The sequence below is a fragment of the Ranitomeya imitator genome, chromosome 1 (assembly GCF_032444005.1).
Source record: "Ranitomeya imitator isolate aRanImi1 chromosome 1, aRanImi1.pri, whole genome shotgun sequence".
Taxonomy (NCBI): Eukaryota; Metazoa; Chordata; class Amphibia; order Anura; family Dendrobatidae; genus Ranitomeya; species Ranitomeya imitator.
This window is the reverse complement of record NC_091282.1, coordinates 4,998,235-5,022,308: the sequence shown is the minus strand read 5'-3', so window position 1 is coordinate 5,022,308 and position 24,074 is coordinate 4,998,235. Positions and strand designations below refer to the sequence as shown.

The 24,074-nt window shown below is 52.7% G+C and overlaps 1 protein-coding gene across 9 annotated transcripts in view; it reads right to left on the bottom strand.

Annotated features, from left to right (window-relative positions):
• Positions 1–24,074, bottom strand: part of LOC138657981 (tropomyosin beta chain-like) — a 118,429-nt gene that overhangs the window by 40,550 nt on the left and 53,805 nt on the right. For 4 of the 9 annotated variants that reach the window (XM_069745568.1, XM_069745610.1, XM_069745613.1 and 1 more), the window contains exons 6-8: positions 16,138–16,213; positions 15,356–15,418; positions 15,202–15,271 (exon numbers count right to left, since the gene is read on the bottom strand). In XM_069745568.1, coding sequence (XP_069601669.1) covers positions 15,202–15,271; positions 15,356–15,418; positions 16,138–16,213 — 209 coding nt within the window. Of the gene's footprint in view, positions 1–11,728; positions 12,213–15,201; positions 15,272–15,355; positions 15,419–15,628; positions 15,705–16,137; positions 16,214–24,074 lie in introns of those variants that run through there. The other 5 variants (XM_069745572.1, XM_069745597.1, XM_069745578.1 and 2 more) reach the window with 3 other exon arrangements.

Here is a 24,074-nt window from a genome sequence, read left to right as displayed (position 1 = left end):
ATGATCAGGGTCTCGGTGCCGCTCATCGGTCCGTTCAGTATACAGGACACAGAGCAGGTGTTGGTGCAGTCAGAGATGGGTGATCAGGGTCTCGGTGCCGCTCATCGGTCCGTTCAGTATACAGGACACAGAGCAGGTGTTGGTGCAGTCAGAGATGGGCGATCAGGGTCTCGGTGCCGCTCATCGGTCCGTTCAGTATACAGGACACAGAGCAGGTGTTGGTGCAGTCAGAGATGGGTGATCAGGGTCTCGGTGCCGCTCATCGGTCCGTTCAGTATACAGGACACAGAGCAGGTGTTGGTGCAGTCAGAGATGGTGGATCAGGGTCTCTGTGCCGCTCATCGGTCCGTTCAGTATACAGGACACAGAGCAGGTGTTGGTGCAGTCAGAGATGGGTGATCAGGGTCTCGGTGCCGCTCATCGGTCCGTTCAGTATACAGGACACAGAGCAGGTGTTGGTGCAGTCAGAGATGGGTGATCAGGGTCTCGGTGCCGCTGATCAGTCCGTTCAGTATACAGGACACAGAGCAGGTGTTGGTGCAGTCAGAGATGGATGATCAGGGTCTCGGTGCCGCTCATCGGTCCGTTCAGTATACAGGACACAGAGCAGGTGTTGGTGCAGTCAGAGATGGGTGATCAGGGTCTCGGTGCCGCTCATCGGTCCGTTCAGTATACAGGACACAGAGCAGGTGTTGGTGCAGTCAGAGATGGATGATCAGGGTCTCGGTGCCGCTCATCAGTCCGTTCAGTATACAGGACATAGAGCAGGTGTTGGTGCAGTCAGAGATGGGTGATCAGGGTCTCGGTGCCGCTCATCAGTCCGTTCAGTATACAGGACACAGAGCAGGTGATGGTGCAGTCAGAGATGGATGATCAGGGTCTCGGTGCCGCTCATCAGTCCGTTCAGTATACAGGACATAGAGCAGGTGTTGGTGCAGTCAGAGATGGGTGATCAGGGTCTCGGTGCCGCTCATCAGTCCGTTCAGTATACAGGACACAGAGCAGGTGATGGTGCAGTCAGAGATGGGTGATCAGGGTCTCGGTGCCGCTGATCAGTCCGTTCAGTATACAGGACACAGAGCAGGTGTTGGTGCAGTCAGAGATGGATGATCAGGGTCTCGGTGCCGCTCATCGGTCCGTTCAGTATACAGGACACAGAGCAGGTGTTGGTGCAGTCAGAGATGGATGATCAGGGTCTCGGTGCCGCTCATTGGTCCGTTCAGTATACAGGACACAGAGCAGGTGTTGGTGCAGTCAGAGATGGGTGATCAGGGTCTCGGTGCCGCTCATCGGTCCGTTCAGTATACAGGACACAGAGCAGGTGTTGGTGCAGTCAGAGATGGACGATCAGGGTCTCGGTGCCGCTCATCGGTCCGTTCAGTATACAGGACACAGAGCAGGTGTTGGTGCAGTCAGAGATGGCTGATCAGGGTCTCGGTGCCGCTCATCGGTCCGTTCAGTATACAGGACACAGAGCAGGTGTTGGTGCAGTCAGAGATGGATGATCAGGGTCTCGGTGCCGCTCATCGGTCCATTCAGTATACAGGACACAGAGCAGGTGTTGGTACAGTCAGAGATGGCTGATCAGGGTCTCGGTGCCGCTCATCGGTCCGTTCAGTATACAGGACACAGAACAGGTGTTGGTGCAGTCAGAGATGGGTGATCATGGTCTCGGTGCCGCTCATCGGTCCGTTCAGTATACAGGACACAGAGCAGGTGTTGGTGCAGTCAGAGATGGATGATCAGGGTCTCGGTGCCGCTCATCGGTCCGTTCAGTATACAGGACACAGAGCAGGTGTTGGTGCAGTCAGAGATGGGTGATCAGGGTCTCGGTGCCGCTCATCGGTCCGTTCAGTATACAGGACACAGAGCAGGTGTTGGTGCAGTCAGAGATGGGTGATCAGGGTCTCGGTGCCGCTCATTGGTCCGTTCAGTATACAGGACACAGAGCAGGTGTTGGTGCAGTCAGAGATGGATGATCAGGGTCTCGGTGCCGCTCATCGGTCCGTTCAGTATACAGGACACAGAGCAGGTGTTGGTGCAGTCAGAGATGGGTGATCAGGGTCTCGGTGCCGCTCATCGGTCCGTTCAGTATACAGGACACAGAGCAGGTGTTGGTGCAGTCAGAGATGGGTGATCAGGGTCTCGGTGCCGCTCATCGGTCCGTTCAGTATACAGGACACAGAGCAGGTGTTGGTGCAGTCAGAGATGGTGGATCAGGGTCTCTGTGTGCTGATCAGTCCGTTCAGTATACAGGACACAGAGCAGGTGTTGGTGCAGTCAGAGATGGGTGATCAGGGTCTCAGTGCCGTTCATCGGTCCGTTCAGTATACAGGACACAGAGCAGGTGTTGGTGCAGTCAGAGATGGGTGATCAGGGTCTCGGTGCTGCTCATCGGTCCATTCAGTATACAGGACACAGAGCAGGTGTTGGTGCAGTCAGAGATGGATGATCAGGGTCTCGGTGCCGCTCATCGGTCCGTTCAGTATACTGGACACAGAGCAGGTGTTGGTGCAGTCAGAGATGGACGATCAGGGTCTCGGTGCCGTTCATCAGTCCGTTCAGTATACAGGACATAGAGCAGGTGTTGGTGCAGTCAGAGATGGGCGATCAGGGTCTCAGTGCCGCTCATCAGTCGGTTCAGTATACAGGACACAGAGCAGGTGTTGGTGCAGTCAGAGATGGGTGATCAGGGTCTCGGTGCCGCTCATCGGTCCGTTCAGTATACAGGACACAGAGCAGGTGTTGGTGCAGTCAGAGATGGGTGATCAGGGTCTCGGTGCCGCTCATCGGTCCGTTCAGTATACAGGACACAGAGCAGGTGTTGGTGCAGTCAGAGATGGGTGATCAGGGTCTCGGTGCCGCTCATCGGTCCGTTCAGTATACAGGACACAGAGCAGGTGTTGGTGCAGTCAGAGATGGACGATCAGGGTCTCGGTGCCGCTCATCGGTCCGTTCAGTATACAGGACATAGAGCAGGTGTTGGTGCAGTCAGAGATGGGCGATCAGGGTCTCGGTGCCGTTCATCAGTCCGTTCAGTATACAGGACACAGAGCAGGTGTTGGTGCAGTCAGAGATGGACGATCAGGGTCTCGGTGCCGCTCATCGGTCCGTTCAGTATACAGGACACAGAGCAGGTGTTGGTGCAGTCAGAGATGGACGATCAGGGTCTCGGTGCCGTTCATCAGTCCGTTCAGTATACAGGACATAGAGCAGGTGTTGGTGCAGTCAGAGATGGGCGATCAGGGTCTCGGTGCCGCTCATCGGTCCGTTCAGTATACAGGACACAGAGCAGGTGTTGGTGCAGTCAGAGATGGCTGATCAGGGTCTCGGTGCCGCTCATCGGTCCGTTCAGTATACAGGACACAGAGCAGGTGTTGGTGCAGTCAGAGATGGGTGATCAGGGTCTCAGTGCCGCTCATCAGTCGGTTCAGTATACAGGACACAGAGCAGGTGTTGGTGCAGTCAGAGATGGGCGATCAGGGTCTCGGTGCCGCTCATCGGTCCGTTCAGTATACAGGACACAGAGCAGGTGTTGGTGCAGTCAGAGATGGATGATCAGGGTCTCGGTGCCGCTCATCGGTCCGTTCAGTATACAGGACACAGAGCAGGTGTTGGTGCAGTCAGAGATGGGCGATCAGGGTCTCGGTGCCGCTCATCGGTCCGTTCAGTATACAGGACACAGAGCAGGTGTTGGTGCAGTCAGAGATGGACGATCAGGGTCTCGGTGCCGCTCATCGGTCCGTTCAGTATACAGGACACAGAGCAGGTGTTGGTGCAGTCAGAGATGGATGATCAGGGTCTCGGTGCCGCTCATCGGTCCGTTCAGTATACAGGACACAGAGCAGGTGTTGGTGCAGTCAGAGATGGGCGATCAGGGTCTCGGTGCCGCTCATCGGTCCGTTCAGTATACAGGACACAGAGCAGGTGTTGGTGCAGTCAGAGATGGACGATCAGGGTCTCGGTGCCGCTCATCGGTCCGTTCAGTATACAGGACACAGAGCAGGTGTTGGTGCAGTCAGAGATGGATGATCAGGGTCTCGGTGCCGCTCATCGGTCCGTTCAGTATACAGGACACAGAGCAGGTGATGGTGCAGTCAGAGATGGATGATCAGGGTCTCGGTGCAGCTCATCGGTCCGTTCAGTATACAGGACACAGAGCAGGTGTTGGTGCAGTCAGAGATGGACGATCAGGGTCTCGGTGCCGCTCATCGGTCCGTTCAGTATACAGGACACAGAGCAGGTGTTGGTGCAGTCAGAGATGGCTGATCAGGGTCTCAGTGCCGCTCATCAGTCCGTTCAGTATACAGGACACAGAGCAGGTGTTGGTGCAGTCAGAGATGGGTGATCAGGGTCTCGGTGCCGCTCATCAGTCCGTTCAGTATACAGGACACAGAGCAGGTGATGGTGCAGTCAGAGATGGGTGATCAGGGTCTCGGTGCCGCTCATCGGTCCGTTCAGTATACAGGACACAGAGCAGGTGTTGGTGCAGTCAGAGATGGATGATCAGGGTCTCGGTGCCGCTCATCGGTCCGTTCAGTATACAGGACACAGAGCAGGTGTTGGTGCAGTCAGAGATGGCTGATCAGGGTCTCGGTGCCGCTCATCGGTCCGTTCAGTATACAGGACACAGAGCAGGTGTTGGTGCAGTCAGAGATGGCTGATCAGGGTCTCGGTGCCGCTCATCGGTCCGTTCAGTATACAGGACACAGAGCAGGTGATGGTGCAGTCAGAGATGGGTGATCAGGGTCTCGGTGCCGTTCATCGGTCCGTTCAGTATACAGGACACAGAGCAGGTGTTGGTGCAGTCAGAGATGGGTGATCAGGGTCTCGGTGCCGCTCATTGGTCCATTCAGTATACAGGACACAGAGCAGGTGTTGGTGCAGTCAGAGATGGATGATCAGGGTCTCGGTGCCGCTCATCGGTCCGTTCAGTATACAGGACACAGAGCAGGTGATGGTGCAGTCAGAGATGGATGATCAGGGTCTCGGTGCCGCTCATCGGTCCGTTCAGTATACAGGACACAGAGCAGGTGTTGGTGCAGTCAGAGATGGACGATCAGGGTCTCGGTGCCGCTCATCGGTCCGTTCAGTATACAGGACACAGAGCAGGTGTTGGTGCAGTCAGAGATGGCTGATCAGGGTCTCGGTGCCGCTCATCGGTCCGTTCAGTATACAGGACACAGAGCAGGTGTTGGTGCAGTCAGAGATGGACGATCAGGGTCTCGGTGCCGCTCATCGGTCCGTTCAGTATACAGGACACAGAGCAGGTGTTGGTGCAGTCAGAGATGGATGATCAGGGTCTCGGTGCCGCTCATCGGTCCGTTCAGTATACAGGACACAGAGCAGGTGTTGGTGCAGTCAGAGATGGACGATCAGGGTCTCGGTGACGCTCATCAGTCCGTTCAGTATACAGGACACAGAGCAGGTGTTGGTGCAGTCAGAGATGGGTGATCAGGGTCTCAGTGCCGCTCATCGGTCCGTTCAGTATACAGGACACAGAGCAGGTGTTGGTGCAGTCAGAGATGGGTGATCAGGGTCTCAGTGCCGCTCATCGGTCCGTTCAGTATACAGGACACAGAGCAGGTGTTGGTGCAGTCAGAGATGGACGATCAGGGTCTCGGTGCCGCTCATCGGTCCGTTCAGTATACAGGACACAGAGCAGGTGTTGGTGCAGTCAGAGATGGATGATCAGGGTCTCGGTGCCGCTCATCGGTCCGTTCAGTATACAGGACACAGAGCAGGTGTTGGTGCAGTCAGAGATGGACGATCAGGGTCTCGGTGCCGCTCATCGGTCCGTTCAGTATACAGGACACAGAGCAGGTGTTGGTGCAGTCAGAGATGGCTGATCAGGGTCTCAGTGCCGCTCATCGGTCCGTTCAGTATACAGGACACAGAGCAGGTGTTGGTGCAGTCAGAGATGGATGATCAGGGTCTCGGTGCCGCTCATCGGTCCGTTCAGTATACAGGACACAGAGCAGGTGTTGGTGCAGTCAGAGATGGACGATCAGGGTCTCGGTGCCGCTCATCGGTCCGTTCAGTATACAGGACACAGAGCAGGTGTTGGTGCAGTCAGAGATGGACGATCAGGGTCTCGGTGCCGCTCATCGGTCCGTTCAGTATACAGGACACAGAGCAGGTGTTGGTGCAGTCAGAGATGGCTGATCAGGGTCTCGGTGCCGCTCATCGGTCCGTTCAGTATACAGGACACAGAGCAGGTGTTGGTGCAGTCAGAGATGGGTGATCAGGGTCTCGGTGCCGCTCATCGGTCCGTTCAGTATACAGGACACAGAGCAGGTGTTGGTGCAGTCAGAGATGGCTGATCAGGGTCTCAGTGCCGCTCATCGGTCCGTTCAGTATACAGGACACAGAGCAGGTGTTGGTGCAGTCAGAGATGGATGATCAGGGTCTCGGTGCCGCTCATCGGTCCGTTCAGTATACAGGACATAGAGCAGGTGTTGGTGCAGTCAGAGATGGCTGATCAGGGTCTCGGTGCCACTCATCGGTCCATTCAGTATACAGGACACAGAGCAGGTGTTGGTGCAGTCAGAGATGGATGATCAGGGTCTCAGTGCTGCTCATCGGTCCGTTCAGTATACAGGACACAGAGCAGGTGATGGTGCAGTCAGAGATGGATGATCAGGGTCTCGGTGCCGCTCATCGGTCCGTTCAGTATACAGGACACAGAGCAGGTGTTGGTGCAGTCAGAGATGGATGATCAGGGTCTCGGTGCCGCTCATCGGTCCGTTCAGTATACAGGACACAGAGCAGGTGATGGTGCAGTCAGAGATGGGTGATCAGGGTCTCGGTGCCGCTCATCGGTCCGTTCAGTATACAGGACACAGAGCAGGTGTTGGTGCAGTCAGAGATGGATGATCAGGGTCTCGGTGCCGCTCATCGGTCCGTTCAGTATACAGGACACAGAGCAGGTGTTGGTGCAGTCAGAGATGGGTGATCAGGGTCTCAGTGCCGCTCATCGGTCCGTTCAGTATACAGGACACAGAGCAGGTGTTGGTGCAGTCAGAGATGGGTGATCAGGGTCTCAGTGCCGCTCATCGGTCCGTTCAGTATACAGGACACAGAGCAGGTGTTGGTGCAGTCAGAGATGGACGATCAGGGTCTCGGTGCCGCTCATCGGTCCGTTCAGTATACAGGACACAGAGCAGGTGTTGGTGCAGTCAGAGATGGGTGATCAGGGTCTCGGTGCCGCTCATCGGTCCGTTCAGTATACAGGACACAGAGCAGGTGTTGGTGCAGTCAGAGATGGGTGATCAGGGTCTCGGTGCAGCTCATCGGTCCGTTCAGTATACAGGACACAGAGCAGGTGTTGGTGCAGTCAGAGATGGACGATCAGGGTCTCGGTGCCGCTCATCGGTCCGTTCAGTATACAGGACACAGAGCAGGTGTTGGTGCAGTCAGAGATGGCTGATCAGGGTCTCGGTGCCGCTCATCGGTCCGTTCAGTATACAGGACACAGAGCAGGTGTTGGTGCAGTCAGAGATGGATGATCAGGGTCTCGGTGCCGCTCATCGGTCCGTTCAGTATACAGGACATAGAGCAGGTGTTGGTGCAGTCAGAGATGGCTGATCAGGGTCTCGGTGCCGCTCATCGGTCCATTCAGTATACAGGACACAGAGCAGGTGTTGGTGCAGTCAGAGATGGATGATCAGGGTCTCGGTGCCGCTCATCGGTCCGTTCAGTATACAGGACACAGAGCAGGTGTTGGTGCAGTCAGAGATGGATGATCAGGGTCTCGGTGCCGCTCATCGGTCCGTTCAGTATACAGGACACAGAGCAGGTGTTGGTGCAGTCAGAGATGGGTGATCAGGGTCTCGGTGCCGCTCATCGGTCCGTTCAGCATACAGGACACAGAGCAGGTGTTGGTGCAGTCAGAGATGGGTGATCAGGGTCTCGGTGCCGCTCATCGGTCCGTTCAGTATACAGGACACAGAGCAGGTGTTGGTGCAGTCAGAGATGGGTGATCAGGGTCTCGGTGCCGCTCATCGGTCCGTTCAGTATACAGGACACAGAGCAGGTGTTGGTGCAGTCAGAGATGGACGATCAGGGTCTCGGTGCCGCTCATCGGTCCGTTCAGTATACAGGACACAGAGCAGGTGTTGGTGCAGTCAGAGATGGACGATCAGGGTCTCGGTGCCGCTCATCGGTCCGTTCAGTATACAGGACACAGAGCAGGTGTTGGTGCAGTCAGAGATGGACGATCAGGGTCTCGGTGCCGCTCATCGGTCCGTTCAGTATACAGGACACAGAGCAGGTGTTGGTGCAGTCAGAGATGGCGGATCAGGGTCTCGGTGCCGCTCATCGGTCCGTTCAGTATACAGGACACAGAGCAGGTGTTGGTGCAGTCAGAGATGGCGGATCAGGGTCTCGGTGCCGCTCATCGGTCCGTTCAGTATACAGGACACAGAGCAGGTGTTGGTGCAGTCAGAGATGGCTGATCAGGGTCTCGGTGCCGCTCATCGGTCCGTTCAGTATACAGGACACAGAGCAGGTGTTGGTGCAGTCAGAGATGGGTGATCAGGGTCTCGGTGCCGCTCATCGGTCCGTTCAGTATACAGGACACAGAGCAGGTGTTGGTGCAGTCAGAGATGGACGATCAGGGTCTCGGTGCCGCTCATCGGTCCGTTCAGTATACAGGACACAGAGCAGGTGTTGGTGCAGTCAGAGATGGCGGATCAGGGTCTCGGTGCCGCTCATCGGTCCGTTCAGTATACAGGACACAGAGCAGGTGTTGGTGCAGTCAGAGATGGACGATCAGGGTCTCGGTGCCGCTCATCGGTCCGTTCAGTATACAGGACACAGAGCAGGTGTTGGTGCAGTCAGAGATGGACGATCAGGGTCTCGGTGCCGCTCATCGGTCCGTTCAGTATACAGGACACAGAGCAGGTGTTGGTGCAGTCAGAGATGGACGATCAGGGTCTCGGTGCCGCTCATCGGTCCGTTCAGTATACAGGACACAGAGCAGGTGTTGGTGCAGTCAGAGATGGCGGATCAGGGTCTCTGTGTGCTGATCAGTCCGTTCAGTTTACAGGACACAGAGCAGGTGTTGGTGCAGTCAGAGATGGATGATCAGGGTCTCGGTGCCGCTCATCGGTCCGTTCAGTATACAGGACACAGAGCAGGTGTTGGTGCAGTCAGAGATGGGTGATCAGGGTCTCGGTGCCGCTCATCGGTCCGTTCACTATACAGGACACAGAGCAGGTGTTGGTGCAGTCAGAGATGGATGATCAGGGTCTCGGTGCCGCTCATCGGTCCGTTCAGTTTACAGGACACAGAGCAGGTGTTGGTGCAGTCAGAGATGGATGATCAGGGTCTCGGTGCCGCTCATCGGTCCGTTCAGTATACAGGACACAGAGCAGGTGTTGGTGCAGTCAGAGATGGCGGATCAGGGTCTCTGTGTGCTGATCAGTCCGTTCAGTATACAGGACACAGAGCAGGTGTTGGTGCAGTCAGAGATGGACGATCAGGGTCTCGGTGCCGCTCATCAGTCCGTTCAGTATACAGGACACAGAGCAGGTGTTGGTGCAGTCAGAGATGGATGATCAGGGTCTCGGTGCCGCTCATCAGTCCGTTCAGTATACAGGACACAGAGCAGGTGTTGGTGCAGTCAGAGATGGGTGATCAGGGTCTCGGTGCCGCTCATCAGTCCGTTCAGTATACAGGACACAGAGCAGGTGTTGGTGCAGTCAGAGATGGATGATCAGGGTCTCGGTGCCGCTCATCAGTCCGTTCAGTATACAGGACACAGAGCAGGTGTTGGTGCAGTCAGAGATGGGTGATCAGGGTCTCGGTGCCGCTCATCGGTCCGTTCAGTATACAGGACACAGAGCAGGTGTTGGTGCAGTCAGAGATGGTGGATCAGGGTCTCGGTGCCGCTCATCGGTCCGTTCAGTATACAGGACACAGAGCAGGTGTTGGTGCAGTCAGAGATGGCGGATCAGGGTCTCTGTGTGCTGATCAGTCCGTTCAGTATACAGGACACAGAGCAGGTGTTGGTGCAGTCAGAGATGGATGATCAGGGTCTCGGTGCCGCTCATCGGTCCGTTCAGTATACAGGACACAGAGCAGGTGTAGGTGCAGTCAGAGATGGCGGATCAGGGTCTCTGTGTGCTGATCAGTCCGTTCAGTATACAGGACACAGAGCAGGTGTTGGTGCAGTCAGAGATGGGTGATCAGGGTCTCGGTGCCGCTCATCGGTCCGTTCAGTATACAGGACACAGAGCAGCTGTTGGTGCAGTCAGAGATGGCGGATCAGGGTCTCTGTGTGCTGATCAGTCCGTTCAGTATACAGGACACAGAGCAGGTGTTGGTGCAGTCAGAGATGGATGATCAGGGTCTCGGTGCCGCTCATCGGTCCGTTCAGTATACAGGACACAGAGCAGGTGTTGGTGCAGTCAGAGATGGGTGATCAGGGTCTCAGTGCCGCTCATCGGTCCGTTCAGTATACAGGACACAGAGCAGGTGTTGGTGCAGTCAGAGATGGGTGATCAGGGTCTCAGTGCCGCTCATCGGTCCGTTCAGTATACAGGACACAGAGCAGGTGTTGGTGCAGTCAGAGATGGCGGATCAGGGTCTCTGTGTGCTGATCAGTCCGTTCAGTATACAGGACACAGAGCAGGTGTTGGTGCAGTCAGAGATGGATGATCAGGGTCTCGGTGCCGCTCATCGGTCCGTTCAGTATACAGGACACAGAGCAGGTGTTGGTGCAGTCAGAGATGGCGGATCAGGGTCTCGGTGCCGTTCATCGGTCTGTTCAGTATACAGGACACAGAGCAGGTGTTGGTGCAGTCAGAGATGGGTGATCAGGGTCTCGGTGCCGCTCATCGGTCCGTTCAGTATACAGGACACAGAGCAGGTGTTGGTGCAGTCAGAGATGGCGGATCAGGGTCTCTGTGTGCTGATCAGTCCGTTCAGTTTACAGGACACAGAGCAGGTGTTGGTGCAGTCAGAGATGGATGATCAGGGTCTCGGTGCCGCTCATCGGTCCGTTCAGTATACAGGACACAGAGCAGGTGTAGGTGCAGTCAGAGATGGCGGATCAGGGTCTCTGTGTGCTGATCAGTCCGTTCAGTATACAGGACACAGAGCAGGTGTTGGTGCAGTCAGAGATGGGTGATCAGGGTCTCGGTGCCGCTCATCGGTCCGTTCAGTATACAGGACACAGAGCAGCTGTTGGTGCAGTCAGAGATGGCGGATCAGGGTCTCTGTGTGCTGATCAGTCCGTTCAGTATACAGGACACAGAGCAGGTGTTGGTGCAGTCAGAGATGGATGATCAGGGTCTCGGTGCCGCTCATCGGTCCGTTCAGTATACAGGACACAGAGCAGGTGTTGGTGCAGTCAGAGATGGCGGATCAGGGTCTCTGTGTGCTGATCAGTATGCTCTTTTACTAGGTAGATTTATACTCCATTACGTTAGTACTTGAATTCTAATTTCCATGTTCCCTAACTAGCACTAGAGCGAGTGCAATGTGCAGGAATTACATGTAGGCGGCGTCCCACGTTTTCATGCCAGTGGGACCGCCGTACCTGCACAAACAAGCAGCGGTCAGCATCCAAATACAGATGACCATGTACAAGGTTTCGTGTCATCCAAGGGAATTGCGCAGTGTCACACAGGTGCGCTCTTAGGCACCTGCAACTCTTTATAGAGGATATGAAACTATGAGTGAGAAAAACATGGAGGCATGAAAGCACGACAGAGATAGAAAGTAGAGAAGAAGCACTTTATTCACCAATGTCAAGGAGAAAACATGAGCAGGAGCAGCAGAAGCCTCCATGTCTGTGTGATCTGTCCAGAAATCTGTCACTCGTCTCACCAGCTCGCACCGACATGGAATCACACAAAAGATCAGTCTACAGATTTATGTACAAGACAGAAGAGATTGTGGAGGATGAGACCTCCATGTCTGTCATCAGTGACTGCAGAGAATAAGCAGAGAACAATAGTGAAGCATGGAGGGAGATCCAGGGCAATGACCATGTGCATAGAGGACCAGCCTGGAGGAAGCTCTGGAGGTGAAAGGTGCTGAGGTGTGCAGCAGAGACAGACCCCAGGACATGAGTGACAGGAGCAGTAGATCGACAGAGGAGCAGTGGATGGAAGTCAGGGCTTAGAGAGAGGTAATGTCATTAAGGGCATTATCCAGCTCCTCACTGATGGCCTTATACTTCATCTTCTGAGCATAGACCTCATCTAAAGAACACAAGGAGAAAAGAAGGCACAGAGCAGAGGATAGAAAGTCAGAGCAGAGTAGACCAGAGAAGAAAACACAGTAAGGGGACGGGATCAGAGAAAAGTCAGACCCAGCAAGGTCAACTGAGCAAAACGAAACCATCATGAGTAACGTAGTAAGACACAAGCAAGGACCGACCACCACAAACAGCCCAGCATGGACAGTCCAAAAAAGAGACAAACCATTGAGGACAATCACAATAATCAATACATTGAAGACAACCTAACACGGAGAACCAACATATAAAGTCTAACAAGGACGACCCTGGAAGGGCAACGAGACAACTCAGCAACAAAAACCCTGCACAGATGTTCTATTAATAAAATGACCTTATAGATGTCCCAGCACAGACGGCCTATTAATAAGTCTGTCCGTAAGGACGGCATAGCAAGAACGACCCTACAAAGACAAAGCTGCACATATTCTGACAGGCTATCGATTAACTCACATCAGAGCTGACAATGATTTAATAAGAACCCGTCAACACCAGAGGAAGACTCAGCAGGATTAAAAAAAAAAAAGACTGTACAACTCTGCAAGGCCAACCTAGTAAGATATAACCCACTAAGGACTGCCTGGCACAAAACAACACAACCGTAAAACCCAACATAGACAATACAGCGAGGGCAAACCAGCATAGATGACCCAAGAAGGGCAGCCCGACACTGGTGACCCAAGAAGGGCAACCCGGCACAGGTGACCCAAGAAGGGCAACCCGGCACAGGTGACCCAAGAAGGGCAACCCGGCACAGGTGACCCAAGAAGGGCAACCCGGCACAGGTGACCCAAGAAGGGCAACCCGGCACAGGTGACCCAAGAAGGGCAGCCCGACACTGGTGACCCAAGAAGGGCAACCCGGCACAGGTGACCCAAGAAGGGCAACCCGGCACAGGTGACCCAAGAAGGGCAACCCGGCACAGGTGACCCAAGAAGGGCAGCCCGGCACAGGTGACCCAAGAAGGGCAAGCCGGCACAGGTGACCCAAGAAGGGCAACCCGGCACAGGTGACCCAAGAAGGGCAACCCGGCACAGGTGACCCAAGAAGGGCAACCCGGCACAGGTGACCCAAGAAAGGCAACCCAGCACAGGTGACCCAAGAAAGGCAGCCCGGCACAGGTGACCCAAGAAGGGCAACCCGGCACAGGTGACCCAAGAAGGGCAACCCGGCACAGGTGACCCAAGAAGGGCAACCCGGCACAGGTGACCCAAGAAGGGCAACCCGGCACAGGTGACCCAAGAAGGGCAACCCGGCACAGGTGACCCAAGAAGGGCAACCCGGCACAGGTGACCCAAGAAGGGCAACCCGGCACAGGTGACCCAAGAAGGGCAGCCCGACACTGGTGACCCAAGAAGGGCAACCCGGCACAGGTGACCCAAGAAGGGCAACCCGGCACAGGTGACCCAAGAAGGGCAACCCGGCACAGGTGACCCAAGAAGGGCAACCCGGCACAGGTGACCCAAGAAGGGCAACCCGGCACAGGTGACCCAAGAAGGGCAGCCCAACACTGGTGACCCAAGAAGGGCAACCCGGCACAGGTGACCCAAGAAGGGCAACCCGGCACAGGTGACCCAAGAAGGGCAGCCCGGCACAGGTGACCCAAGAAGGGCAACCCGGCACAGGTGACCCAAGAAGGGCAACCCGGCACAGGTGACCCAAGAAGGGCAACCCGGCACAGGTGACCCAAGAAGGGCAACCCGGCACAGGTGACCCAAGAAGGGCAACCCGGCACAGGTGACCCAAGAAGGGCAACCCGGCACAGGTGACCCAAGAAGGGCAACCCGGCACAGGTGACCCAAGAAGGGCAGCCCGACACTGGTGACCCAAGAAGGGCAACCCGGCACAGGTGACCCAAGAAGGGCAACCCGGCACAGGTGACCCAAGAAGGGCAACCCGGCACAGGTGACCCAAGAAGGGCAACCCGGCACAGGTGACCCAAGAAGGGCAACCCGGCACAGGTGAATCAAGAAGGGCAACCCCGCACAGGTGACTCAAGAAGGGCAACCCGGCACAGGTGACCCAAGAAGGGCAGCCCGACACTGGTGACCCAAGAAGGGCAACCCGACACTGGTGACTCAAGAAGGGCAACCCGGCACAGGTGAGCCAAGAAGGGCAACCCGGCACAGGTGACCCAAGAAGGGCAACCCGGCACAGGTGACTCAAGAAGGGCTACCCGGCACTGGTGACCCAAGAAGGGCAACCCGGCACAGGTGACCCAAGAAGGGCAACCCGGCACAGGTGACCCAAGAAGGGCAACCCGGCACAGGTGACCCAAGAAGGGCAACCCGGCACTGGTGACCCAAGAAGGGCAACCCGGCACAGGTGACCCAAGAAGGGCAACCCGGCACAGGTGACCCAAGAAGGGCAACCCGGCACAGGTGACCCAAGAAGGGCAACCCGACACAGGTGACCCAAGAAGGGCAACCCGGCCACAGGTGACTCAAGAAGGGCAACCCGGCACAGGTGACCCAAGAAGGGCAACCCGACAATGGTGACTCAAGTAGGGCAACCCGGCACAGGTGAGCCAAGAAGGGCAACCCGGCACAAATGACCCAAGAAGGGCAACTTGGCACAGATGACTCATTAGCTGCAACCACATCACAAACAAAAAAACAAGGACATGGCTGCATACTACATAGTCACTTCAAAGTTGAAAACAGTTTACTGAAAGCTCATCAGCACCTGGGGACAACCCAACGTCACAAACAAGCCTGGACACCCAAGCTGGGAACCTCAGAAGGACAAGGATGTACATCTTCTGTCATGTGACTACGAATAAATCATCAGTTTGTATAACGATTTTATGAAAGACCACCAGAGAATTCTAGTAACAGATTTCTATGACTAGTATTTGCCTGAAAATTGTCAACAATTTCATGTGGAACCTGGGACCAGATGAGATAAGCGTAACAGCAGGACGAAGCCAGTGTCACTATAATAGGTATTTTTACCTTCAAGGTCATCAATGGTCTTCTCCAACTTCGCCACTGATTTTTCTGCAAACTCCACTCGGCTTTCAGTCTAAAAAAAAGACAGTTACGTTTTATACAGTGGAAAGATGTCTTCCATGAGGACGTCGACTCGACAAAAGCAGTGCAGCCTCACCTCTTTCAGCCGTTCCGTCAGATGTCTTATCTCCTCCTCATAGTGATCTTCTTTGGATGAATACTATAGAAGGACAGATGGAGAAGATCAGGTTCCATCATTGGTAGATGGAGAATAATGAGGGCACAAGCGTTTCAGGACCAGGATTAGCCATGTTAGAGGGTGGCGCTTCCATGCAGGGCATTGACCAGGGCAGAGTTGTTATAAGAGGCGATGCCAGGACATGTTGTTATCACACAGCAGATGTTCCTGTATACATTAAGCACATGATACCTTATCTGCTTGAGCCTCAAGGGACTTTAGGTTATTGGTGACAGTCTTCAGCTCCTCCTCCAAGTCACCACATTTACTGTGTGAGGAACATAAAGCAGGGAAGTGCGGAAGGGAAGAATGGAGAGCGTGTAGGGGAAAAGGAGAGAGAAAGGTGGAAGAGCAAAAATGAGATAAGAAGCCAACACAGGATGAAAGAGCAGAAAGCAGAAGTGTGAAAATTATGAGGAGACCAATGAGGAGCTATTAGAAGGTGGAAGGGGAGTCTCTGACACGAGGACTGAGCGGCTGCCTGGTGACTGACCAGAATCCTCCAAAGATGACTCCTATGGAAGTGTGAAGGATATCAGGCACATCTACAACTCCCCCCTAGAAGGCCACTGCCGTCCGGCTGCACGTGACATAGCATAGTTCAGATCTAGTGACAGATCAGAGACAGGCAGAGAACCTCTGATAGACAGAAGAGATATGAGGATAGACAGCAGAGTTGGGGCAGGCGCTCTCTCCAATACCTCCTCCTCTGCCGCTATCAGGGATTTCAGGGCTTGGTCCATTGTGCGGAGTTCTGTTTCTAACTCCCTGTACCGACTCCGGAAGGAAAAAAGGAAAGTCAGACGACGTTTACGGGGAGTGAGCATCCACAAAAACATCAAACCGGGGGAGAAATTCAGACCACACCGCCTCATGACTCCTGGGACCATGACACCACTGCAGCCATGAGGTCCTCACTGCCAGTATTAGTACCGAGAGTGATGTCATGACCTGTATAGTACTGAACCCGTGACATCACGATGACCATGACTAGTGTAGACTCGACAACAGGGGAGGAGGTGACAGACTGAGGACCTATAGACCCCAAATATTCCTAATAAAGCAATCTCCAGAGTTATTGTATACATACCGCACGTATAATGGTGTCCATCAACTATACAGTGTACAACCGGTCACGTCTCCAGACATTTCTACCCTCTGGGGTCTTTATCTATGTGGTATGCTGATAGGGATAACATGGTTTTCACCAGAACTGAGGTATGATAACACAAAGACATCTGGAGAACTGACCACAACAACTGCTGGACACCATCATACAGGGTGGGCCATTTATACGGATACACCTGAATAAAATGGGAATGGCTGGTGATATCAACTGTTTGTGGCACATTAGTGTATGGGAGGGGGAAAACTTTTCAAGATGGGTGGTGACCATGGCGGCTATTTTGTAGTCGGCCATTTTGGATCCAACTTTATTTTTTCCAATGGGAAGAGGGTCATGTGACAAATAAAACTTATTGAGAATTTCACAAGAAAAACAATGGTGTGCTTGGTTTTAACGTAACTTTATTCTTTCATGAGTTATTTACATGTTTATGAACACTTAAAAAGGGTTCAAAGTGCTGCCCCATGTGTTGGATTGTCAATGCAGCCCTCTTCTCCCACTCTTGACTTGAAAAGTTCCCCTTCCCCCCATACACTAATGTGCCACAAACAGGAAGTTGATATCACCAGCCATTTCCATTTTATTTAGGTGTATCCAGATAAATTGCCCACTCTGTATAGTAGGGGAATTCTGGGTTCCGGGGATTAGTGGTGACAGTAGAACGGAGGTCCCAGGATTAGTGGTGACTGTAGAGCTGAGGTGGGATGGTCACTGCTGTACTCCAGGTCTGTTATTAGGGGGGTTATGGGGTCCTGGGATTAGTGGTGACTGTAGAGCTGAGGTCCTAGGATTAGTGGTGACTGTAGAACGGAGGTCCTAGGATTAGTGGTGACTGTAGAGCTGAGGTGGGATGGTCACTCCTGTACTCCACGTCTGTTATTAGGGGATTCTGGGGTCCTAGGATTAGTGGTGACTGTAGAGCTGAGGTCCTAGGATTAGTGGTGACTGTAGAGCTGAGGTCCTAGGATTAGTGGTGACTGTAGAGCCGAGGTCCTAGGATTAGTGGTGACTGTAGAGCGGAGGTGGGATGGTCACTCCTGTACTCCACGTCTGTTATTAGGGGATTCTGGGGTCCTAGGATTAGTGGTGACTGTAGAGCTGAGGTCCTAGGATTAGTGGTGACTGTAGAGCTGAGGTCCTAGGATTAGTGGTGACTGTAGAGCTGAGGTCCTAGGATTAGTGGTGACTGTAGAACGGAGGTCCTAGGATTAGTGGTGACTGTAGAGCTGAGGTGGGATGGTCACTCCTGTACTCCACGTCTGTTATTAGGGGATTCTGGGGTCCTAGGATTAGTGGTGACTGTAGAGCTGAGGTCCTAGGATTAGTGGTGACTGTAGAGCTGAGGTCCTAGGATTAGTGGTGACTGTAGAACGGAGGTCCCAGGATTAGTGGTGACTGTAGAGCTGAGGTGGGATAGTCACTCCTGTACTCCACGTCTGTTATTAGGGGGATTCTGGGGTCCTAGGATTAGTGGTGACTGTAGAGCTGAGGTCCTAGGATTAGTGGTGACTGTAGAGCTGAGGTCCTAGGATTAGTGGTGACTGTAGAACGGAGGTCCTAGGATTAGTGGTGACTGTAGAGCTGAGGTCCTAGGATTAGTGGTGACTGTAGAGCTGAGGTGGGATAGTCACTCCTGTACTCCACGTCTGTTATTAGGGGGATTCTGGGGTCCTAGGATTAGTGGTGACTGTAGAGCGGAGGTGGGATGGTCACTCCTGTACTCCAGGTCTGTTATTAGGGGGATTCTGGGGTCCTAGGATTAGTGGTGACTGTAGAGCTGAGGTGGGATGGTCACTGCTGTAGTCCAGGTCTGTTATTAGGGGGATTCTGGGGTCCTAGGATTAGTGGTGACTGTAGAGCTGAGGTGGGATGGTCACTCCTGTACTCCAGGTCTGTTATTAAGAGGATTATGGGTTCCTGGGATTAGTGGTGACTGTAGAGCTGAGGTTTTAGGATTAGTGGTGACTGTAGAGCCGAGGTCCTAGGATTAGTGGTGACAGTAGAGCTGAGGTCCTAGGATTAGTGGTGACTGTAGAGCTGAGGTCCTAGGATTAGTGGTGACTGTAGAGCTGAGGTCCTAGGATTAGCGGTGACTGTAGAGCTGAGGTGGGATAGTCACTCCTGTACTCCAGGTCTGTTATTAGGGGGATTCTGGGGTCCTAGAATTAGCAGTGACTGTAGAGCTGAGGTGGGATAGTCACTCCTGTACTCCAGATCTGTTATTAGGGGGATTCTGGGGTCCTAGGATTAGTGGTGACTGTAGAGCTGAGGTGGGATAGTCACTACTGTACTCCAGGTCTGTTATTAGGGGGATTCTGGGGTCCTAGAATTAGAAGTGACTGTAGAGCTGAGGTGGGATGGTCACTTCTGTACTCCAGATCTGTTATTAGGGGGATTCTGGGGTCCTAGGATTAGTGGTGACTGTAGAGCTGGGGTCCTAGGATTAGTGGTGACTGTAGAGCTGAGGTTTTAGGATTAGTGGTGACTGTAGAGCTGAGGTCGGATGGTCACTCCTGTACTCCAGGTCTGTTATTAAGGGGATTCTGGGGTCCTAGGATTAGCAGTAACTGTAGAGCCATGGTGGGATGGTCACTTCTGTACTCCAGATCTGTTATTAGGGGGATTATGGGGTCCTGGGATTAGTGGTGACTGTAGAGCTGAGGTCCTAGGATTAGCAGTGACTGTAGAGCCGAGGTCCTAGGATTAGTGGTGACCGTAGAGCTGAGGTCCTAGGATTAGTGGTGACTGTAGAGCTGAGGTCCTAGGATTAGTGGTGACTGTAGAGCTGAGGTCCTAGGATTAGCGGTGACTGTAGAGCTGAGGTCGGATGGTCACTCCTGTACTCCAGGTCTGTTATTAGGGGGATTCTGGGCTCCTAGGATTAGCGGTGACTGTAAAGCCGTGGTGGGATGGTCACTTCTGTACTCTAGATCTGTTATTAGGGGGATTCTGGGGTCCTGGGATTAGTGGTGACTAGAGTCTTGGTGGGACGATCCAGAGAAGTTGTAGAGTGTCGTTCTGCTGGAGACGGATGGGCTTTTTGTAACCTCTAAAAGGTTGAGACCTTAAAATCCTGTTCGCTCCCTCCTGCATTACTTCTGATGGATCACTTTACCTATACCGTCAATAAACCGTTCTGCAGATTCTGTGCCTACTTTACTGCCTACCACCAACAGGTTCAGATGACAGTCTACAATGACTTGAAAAAAGTCTTCATACCCTGTAAAAATGTCCACATTTTTCACGTAACACCCACAAATGTATTTTATTTGGATTTTCTTTAATTCCAACAAGAATAGCAAGTATTTGTGACAAGTAAAGGAAATGATACATCGTTTTCTAATTGTTGTAAAGATATACATTTGAACATTGTGAGGTGCATTAGTATGCAGCCCCTTGCAGTCCGATACCCCTAAATAAAGACTTGAGTGACCAATCACCTCCTGAACTCACATAATTAGCACATTGCGTCCACCTGGGTGTGATTTCTTCTCAGTATAACTACATTTGTTCTGTGAAGGCTTCAGAGGTTTGAGAGGATTGGGAAACAAACAGCATCATGAAAATCAAGGAGCCCACCAGACAGGTTAGGCGTAAAGTTGTGGAGAAGAGTATGAAACGGTTAGGTTACAAAAATAGTCCAAGCTCTGAACATATCCCGGTACAATGTTCAATCCATCATCCAATAATGGAAGGAGTATGGCACAACTGCAAACCTCACAAGACATGGCCTCTGGTGAAATATGTGTGTATATATATGTGTAGGGGTGTAGGGGCATATGTCTAGGGTTATATGTGTGACTAGTGATAATGTAACATCTCTCCTGAAGGCAAGTTGCACCTAGGTGTTAATAGGTACTTCCTTGGGACGAGTAGAAATTCTGTCTCCATATCCCACCAGGAGGTCTGGCTAAGGCCAAGAAGAAAGGAACACGACACCCCCTAGTGCTTGGAGGGGAGATGCTAATTGCGGCTTGAGGGTTAGCTATCCCTGGGAACCATCTCACAAGTATCTCCAGAGGAAATTATATATTTTCATTAGTAGCGTGGCCGTGGCCCAATCAAACAGGCAGCAGTTATGATATTGACCTGAGGGGCCGGTCTAGAAACCTGACCTCAGACCAAAGTTATAAATTTAGGCTGCAGACAGAGAATTGTGTTCACATGTGAGGGCAGCCTGAAAAGCTGGTGTGTTCCAATCTACATTCTTCCTTCCCTCAGGGAGCAGAAAGCAACTACCAGTTAGGTAATTTCTGTAAGTTTTCTCCTGTTTATTTTGACACTGTTTTGCATAATTTGTATGTCTTTTTATTATCATATTTTTATACCTTTTTCTTATTGTAAGCATTGAACTTTTTGCTATTAAAGTATAACACTTTAACAAGTTGAACCTTGAATGTTCTAAAGAATCCATAGCCTAAAGGTGTGTGAGCCTTATGAGTGATAGACATATTTTTATTAGTATTATTATTAGTCTGGGACTCATCGCCCATGTATTCGGTGAGTGGTGGCAGCGTGTATGAGCAGGTGTGTGGCCTGGGTCGGTGTGTGATTTATGCTCCCATTACAGCATAGGACCGAGGTTGAATGCTGGACTGAGAGTGGGGAGATAGATTAACCCTTGCAGGCACAACCCCAAGTCACGTGTGAGAGCAGGCACGTGACGAATAAGTGACACCACGGAGAAGGGATCCGTGACATGGCCATCCACCTAACCTGACATCCCAAGCAAGGCGAACACTAATTAGAGAAGCAGCCAAGAGGCCCATGGTCCCTGGAGGAGCTGAGGAGATCCACAGCTCAGGTGAGAGAATCTGTCCACAGCTATTAGCTGTGTACTCCTCGAATTTGGCATTCATGAAGAAAAACATTTCTGAAAGAAATTCAGTTTGCAAAAATCCATGTAGAGGATACAGCAAGAATGTGGAAGAAGGTTCTCTGCTCAGATGAGACCAAATGAGAACTGTTTGGGCTAAATGCAAAACACTGTGTGTGGCGGAAAACTAACACTGCACAAAACCCTGAAAACACCATCGACACCATCACACAAGTGGTGGCAGAATCAGGCTGTGGGGAGACTTTTCTACAGCAGGGGCAGGGAAGCTGGTCAGAGTTGATGGGAATGTGGATGGAGCTAAATACAGGGCAATTATGGAGAAAAATTGTTAGAGACTGCAAAAGACTTGAGACTGGGGTGTAAGATCACCTTCCAACAGGACAACGACCCTCAACATCCTGCCAGAGCTACATCTTTAAGGGTAGAAAGACAATGTCACAGGACCTCAGTGGAAAAAAAGGGCGGGCAGGTGTCGTGCTGTCACAGGATAACACTATGGGGGAAGGTGGGGTCCTAGGTGTAGAAGATGTCCTAGGACCACCTTTGGGGGGTTTCCAGATTAAGGAATGTCAAAGGGCCACAGCCAGGGGTCGTTACTAAAGTGAGGCGTTAGATTCAAAGTTGGGGGGTCCTGGGTGTAGCGATGTCAGAGAACCACAGTTGCGGGGTCCTGAGTGTAAACATGTCAGAGGACCGCAGTCATGGGGGTGGGGGGTTAGAACAAATCATATTCCTGCGTGTAAATGTCCCAGTCACAGGCCAGACTCAAATCCCAGAGAATCTGTGACAAGACGTAAAATAGCTGTGCACAGGTATCTCCATCTAATCTCACTGAGCAAGGGGGCAAAGGAGCGAAAATGTCACCTCTAGATGTGGAAAGCTGGGAGAGACAGACCCAAAAAGACTGCAGAGAAAGGAGGAGCGAGACCCCAAAAGACTGCAGAGAAAGGAGGAGCGAGACCCCAAAAGACTGCAGAGAAAGGAGGAGAGGCAGAGCCCAAAAGACTGCAGAGAAAGCTGGAGAGACAGACCCCAAAAGACTGCAGAGAAAGGAGGAGAGACAGACCCCAAAATACTGGAGAGAAAGGAGGAGAGACAGACCCCAAAAGACTGCAGAGAAAGGTGGAGAGACAGACCCCAAAAGACTGCAGAGAAAGGAGGAGAGACAGACCCCAAAAGACTACAGAGAAAGGAGGAGAGGCAGACCCCAAAAGACTGCAGAGAAAGCTGGAGAGACGGCCCCCAAAAGACTGCAGAGAAAGCTGGAGAGACGGACCCCAAAAGACTGCAGAGAAAGGAGGAGCGCGACTCCAAAAGACTGCAGAGAAAGGAGGAGAGACAGACCCCAAAAGACTGCAGAGAAAGGAGGAGAGCGACCCCAAAAGACTACAGAGAAAGGAGGAGAGAGACGCCAAAAGACTGCAGAGAAAGGAGGAGAGGCAGACCCCAAAAGACTGCAGAGAAAGCTGGAGAGACGGCCCCCAAAAGACTGCAGAGAAAGCTGGAGAGACGGACCCCAAAAGACTGCAGAGAAAGGAGGAGCGCGACCCCAAAAGACTGCAGAGAAAGGAGGAGAGACGCCAAAAGACTGCAGAGAAAGGAGGAGAGGCAGACCCCAAAAGACTGCAGAGAAAGCTGGAGAGACGGCCCCCAAAAGACTGCAGAGAAAGGTGGAGAGACAGACCCCAAAAGACTGCAGAGAAAGGTGGAGAGACGGACCCCAAAAGACTGCAGAGAAAGCTGGAGAGATGGACCCCAAAAGACTGCAGAGAAGGGAGGAGACACAGACCCCAAAAGACTACAGAGAAAGCTGGAGAGAGACCCCGAAAGACTGCAGAGAAAGCTGGAGAGACGGACCCCAAAAGACTGCAGAGAAAGGAGGAGAGCGACCCCAAAAGACTACAGAGAAAGGAGGAGAGAGACGCCAAAAGACTGCAGAGAAAGGAGGAGAGGCAGACCCCAAAAGACTGCAGAGAAAGCTGGAGAGACGGCCCCCAAAAGACTGCAGAGAAAGCTGGAGAGACGGACCCCAAAAGACTGCAGAGAAAGGAGGAGAGCGACCCCAAAAGACTACAGAGAAAGGAGGAGAGACAGACCCCAAAAGACGGCAGCATTAATTGCAGTGACATATGGTCCTACAAAGTCCTAACTTGGGGGCTACAAGTGTGCCCCTCACAATGTTCAGAATATATATATACACACACACCCCGTATAATTTCCATTACTAATATTCGCTACTTTGTGTTGGTGTCACAGAAAAATCCCATTTAAGTTTTGTGGGTGTAAAGTGAAAAATGTGGAAATGTTCACGCCGAATGAATACTTTAAGGCACTGTAATGTATTTGGGGGCTTCAGACAGACGATTGTCGGGGAGAGAAGGGGTCTGATTTCTGACTGCCGGTTCTTTTGTTATTCAGGAGAAACGCCTCCACCCAAGATGTCTGACAGCCGCGCTCTCATGGAGCAGACAGAAGCGCTCATGTGCTCCTATGTACGGGAGAGATGGCTGCCGCACATTACTATTTATTACTAGTGCTGTAGCAGCCGCGCTCTCATGGAGCACACAGAAGCGCTCATGTGCTCCTATGTACAGGAGAGATGGCTGATGCATATTACTATTTATTACTAGTGCTGGTGACAGCCGCGCTCTCATGGAGCACACAGAAGCGCTCAT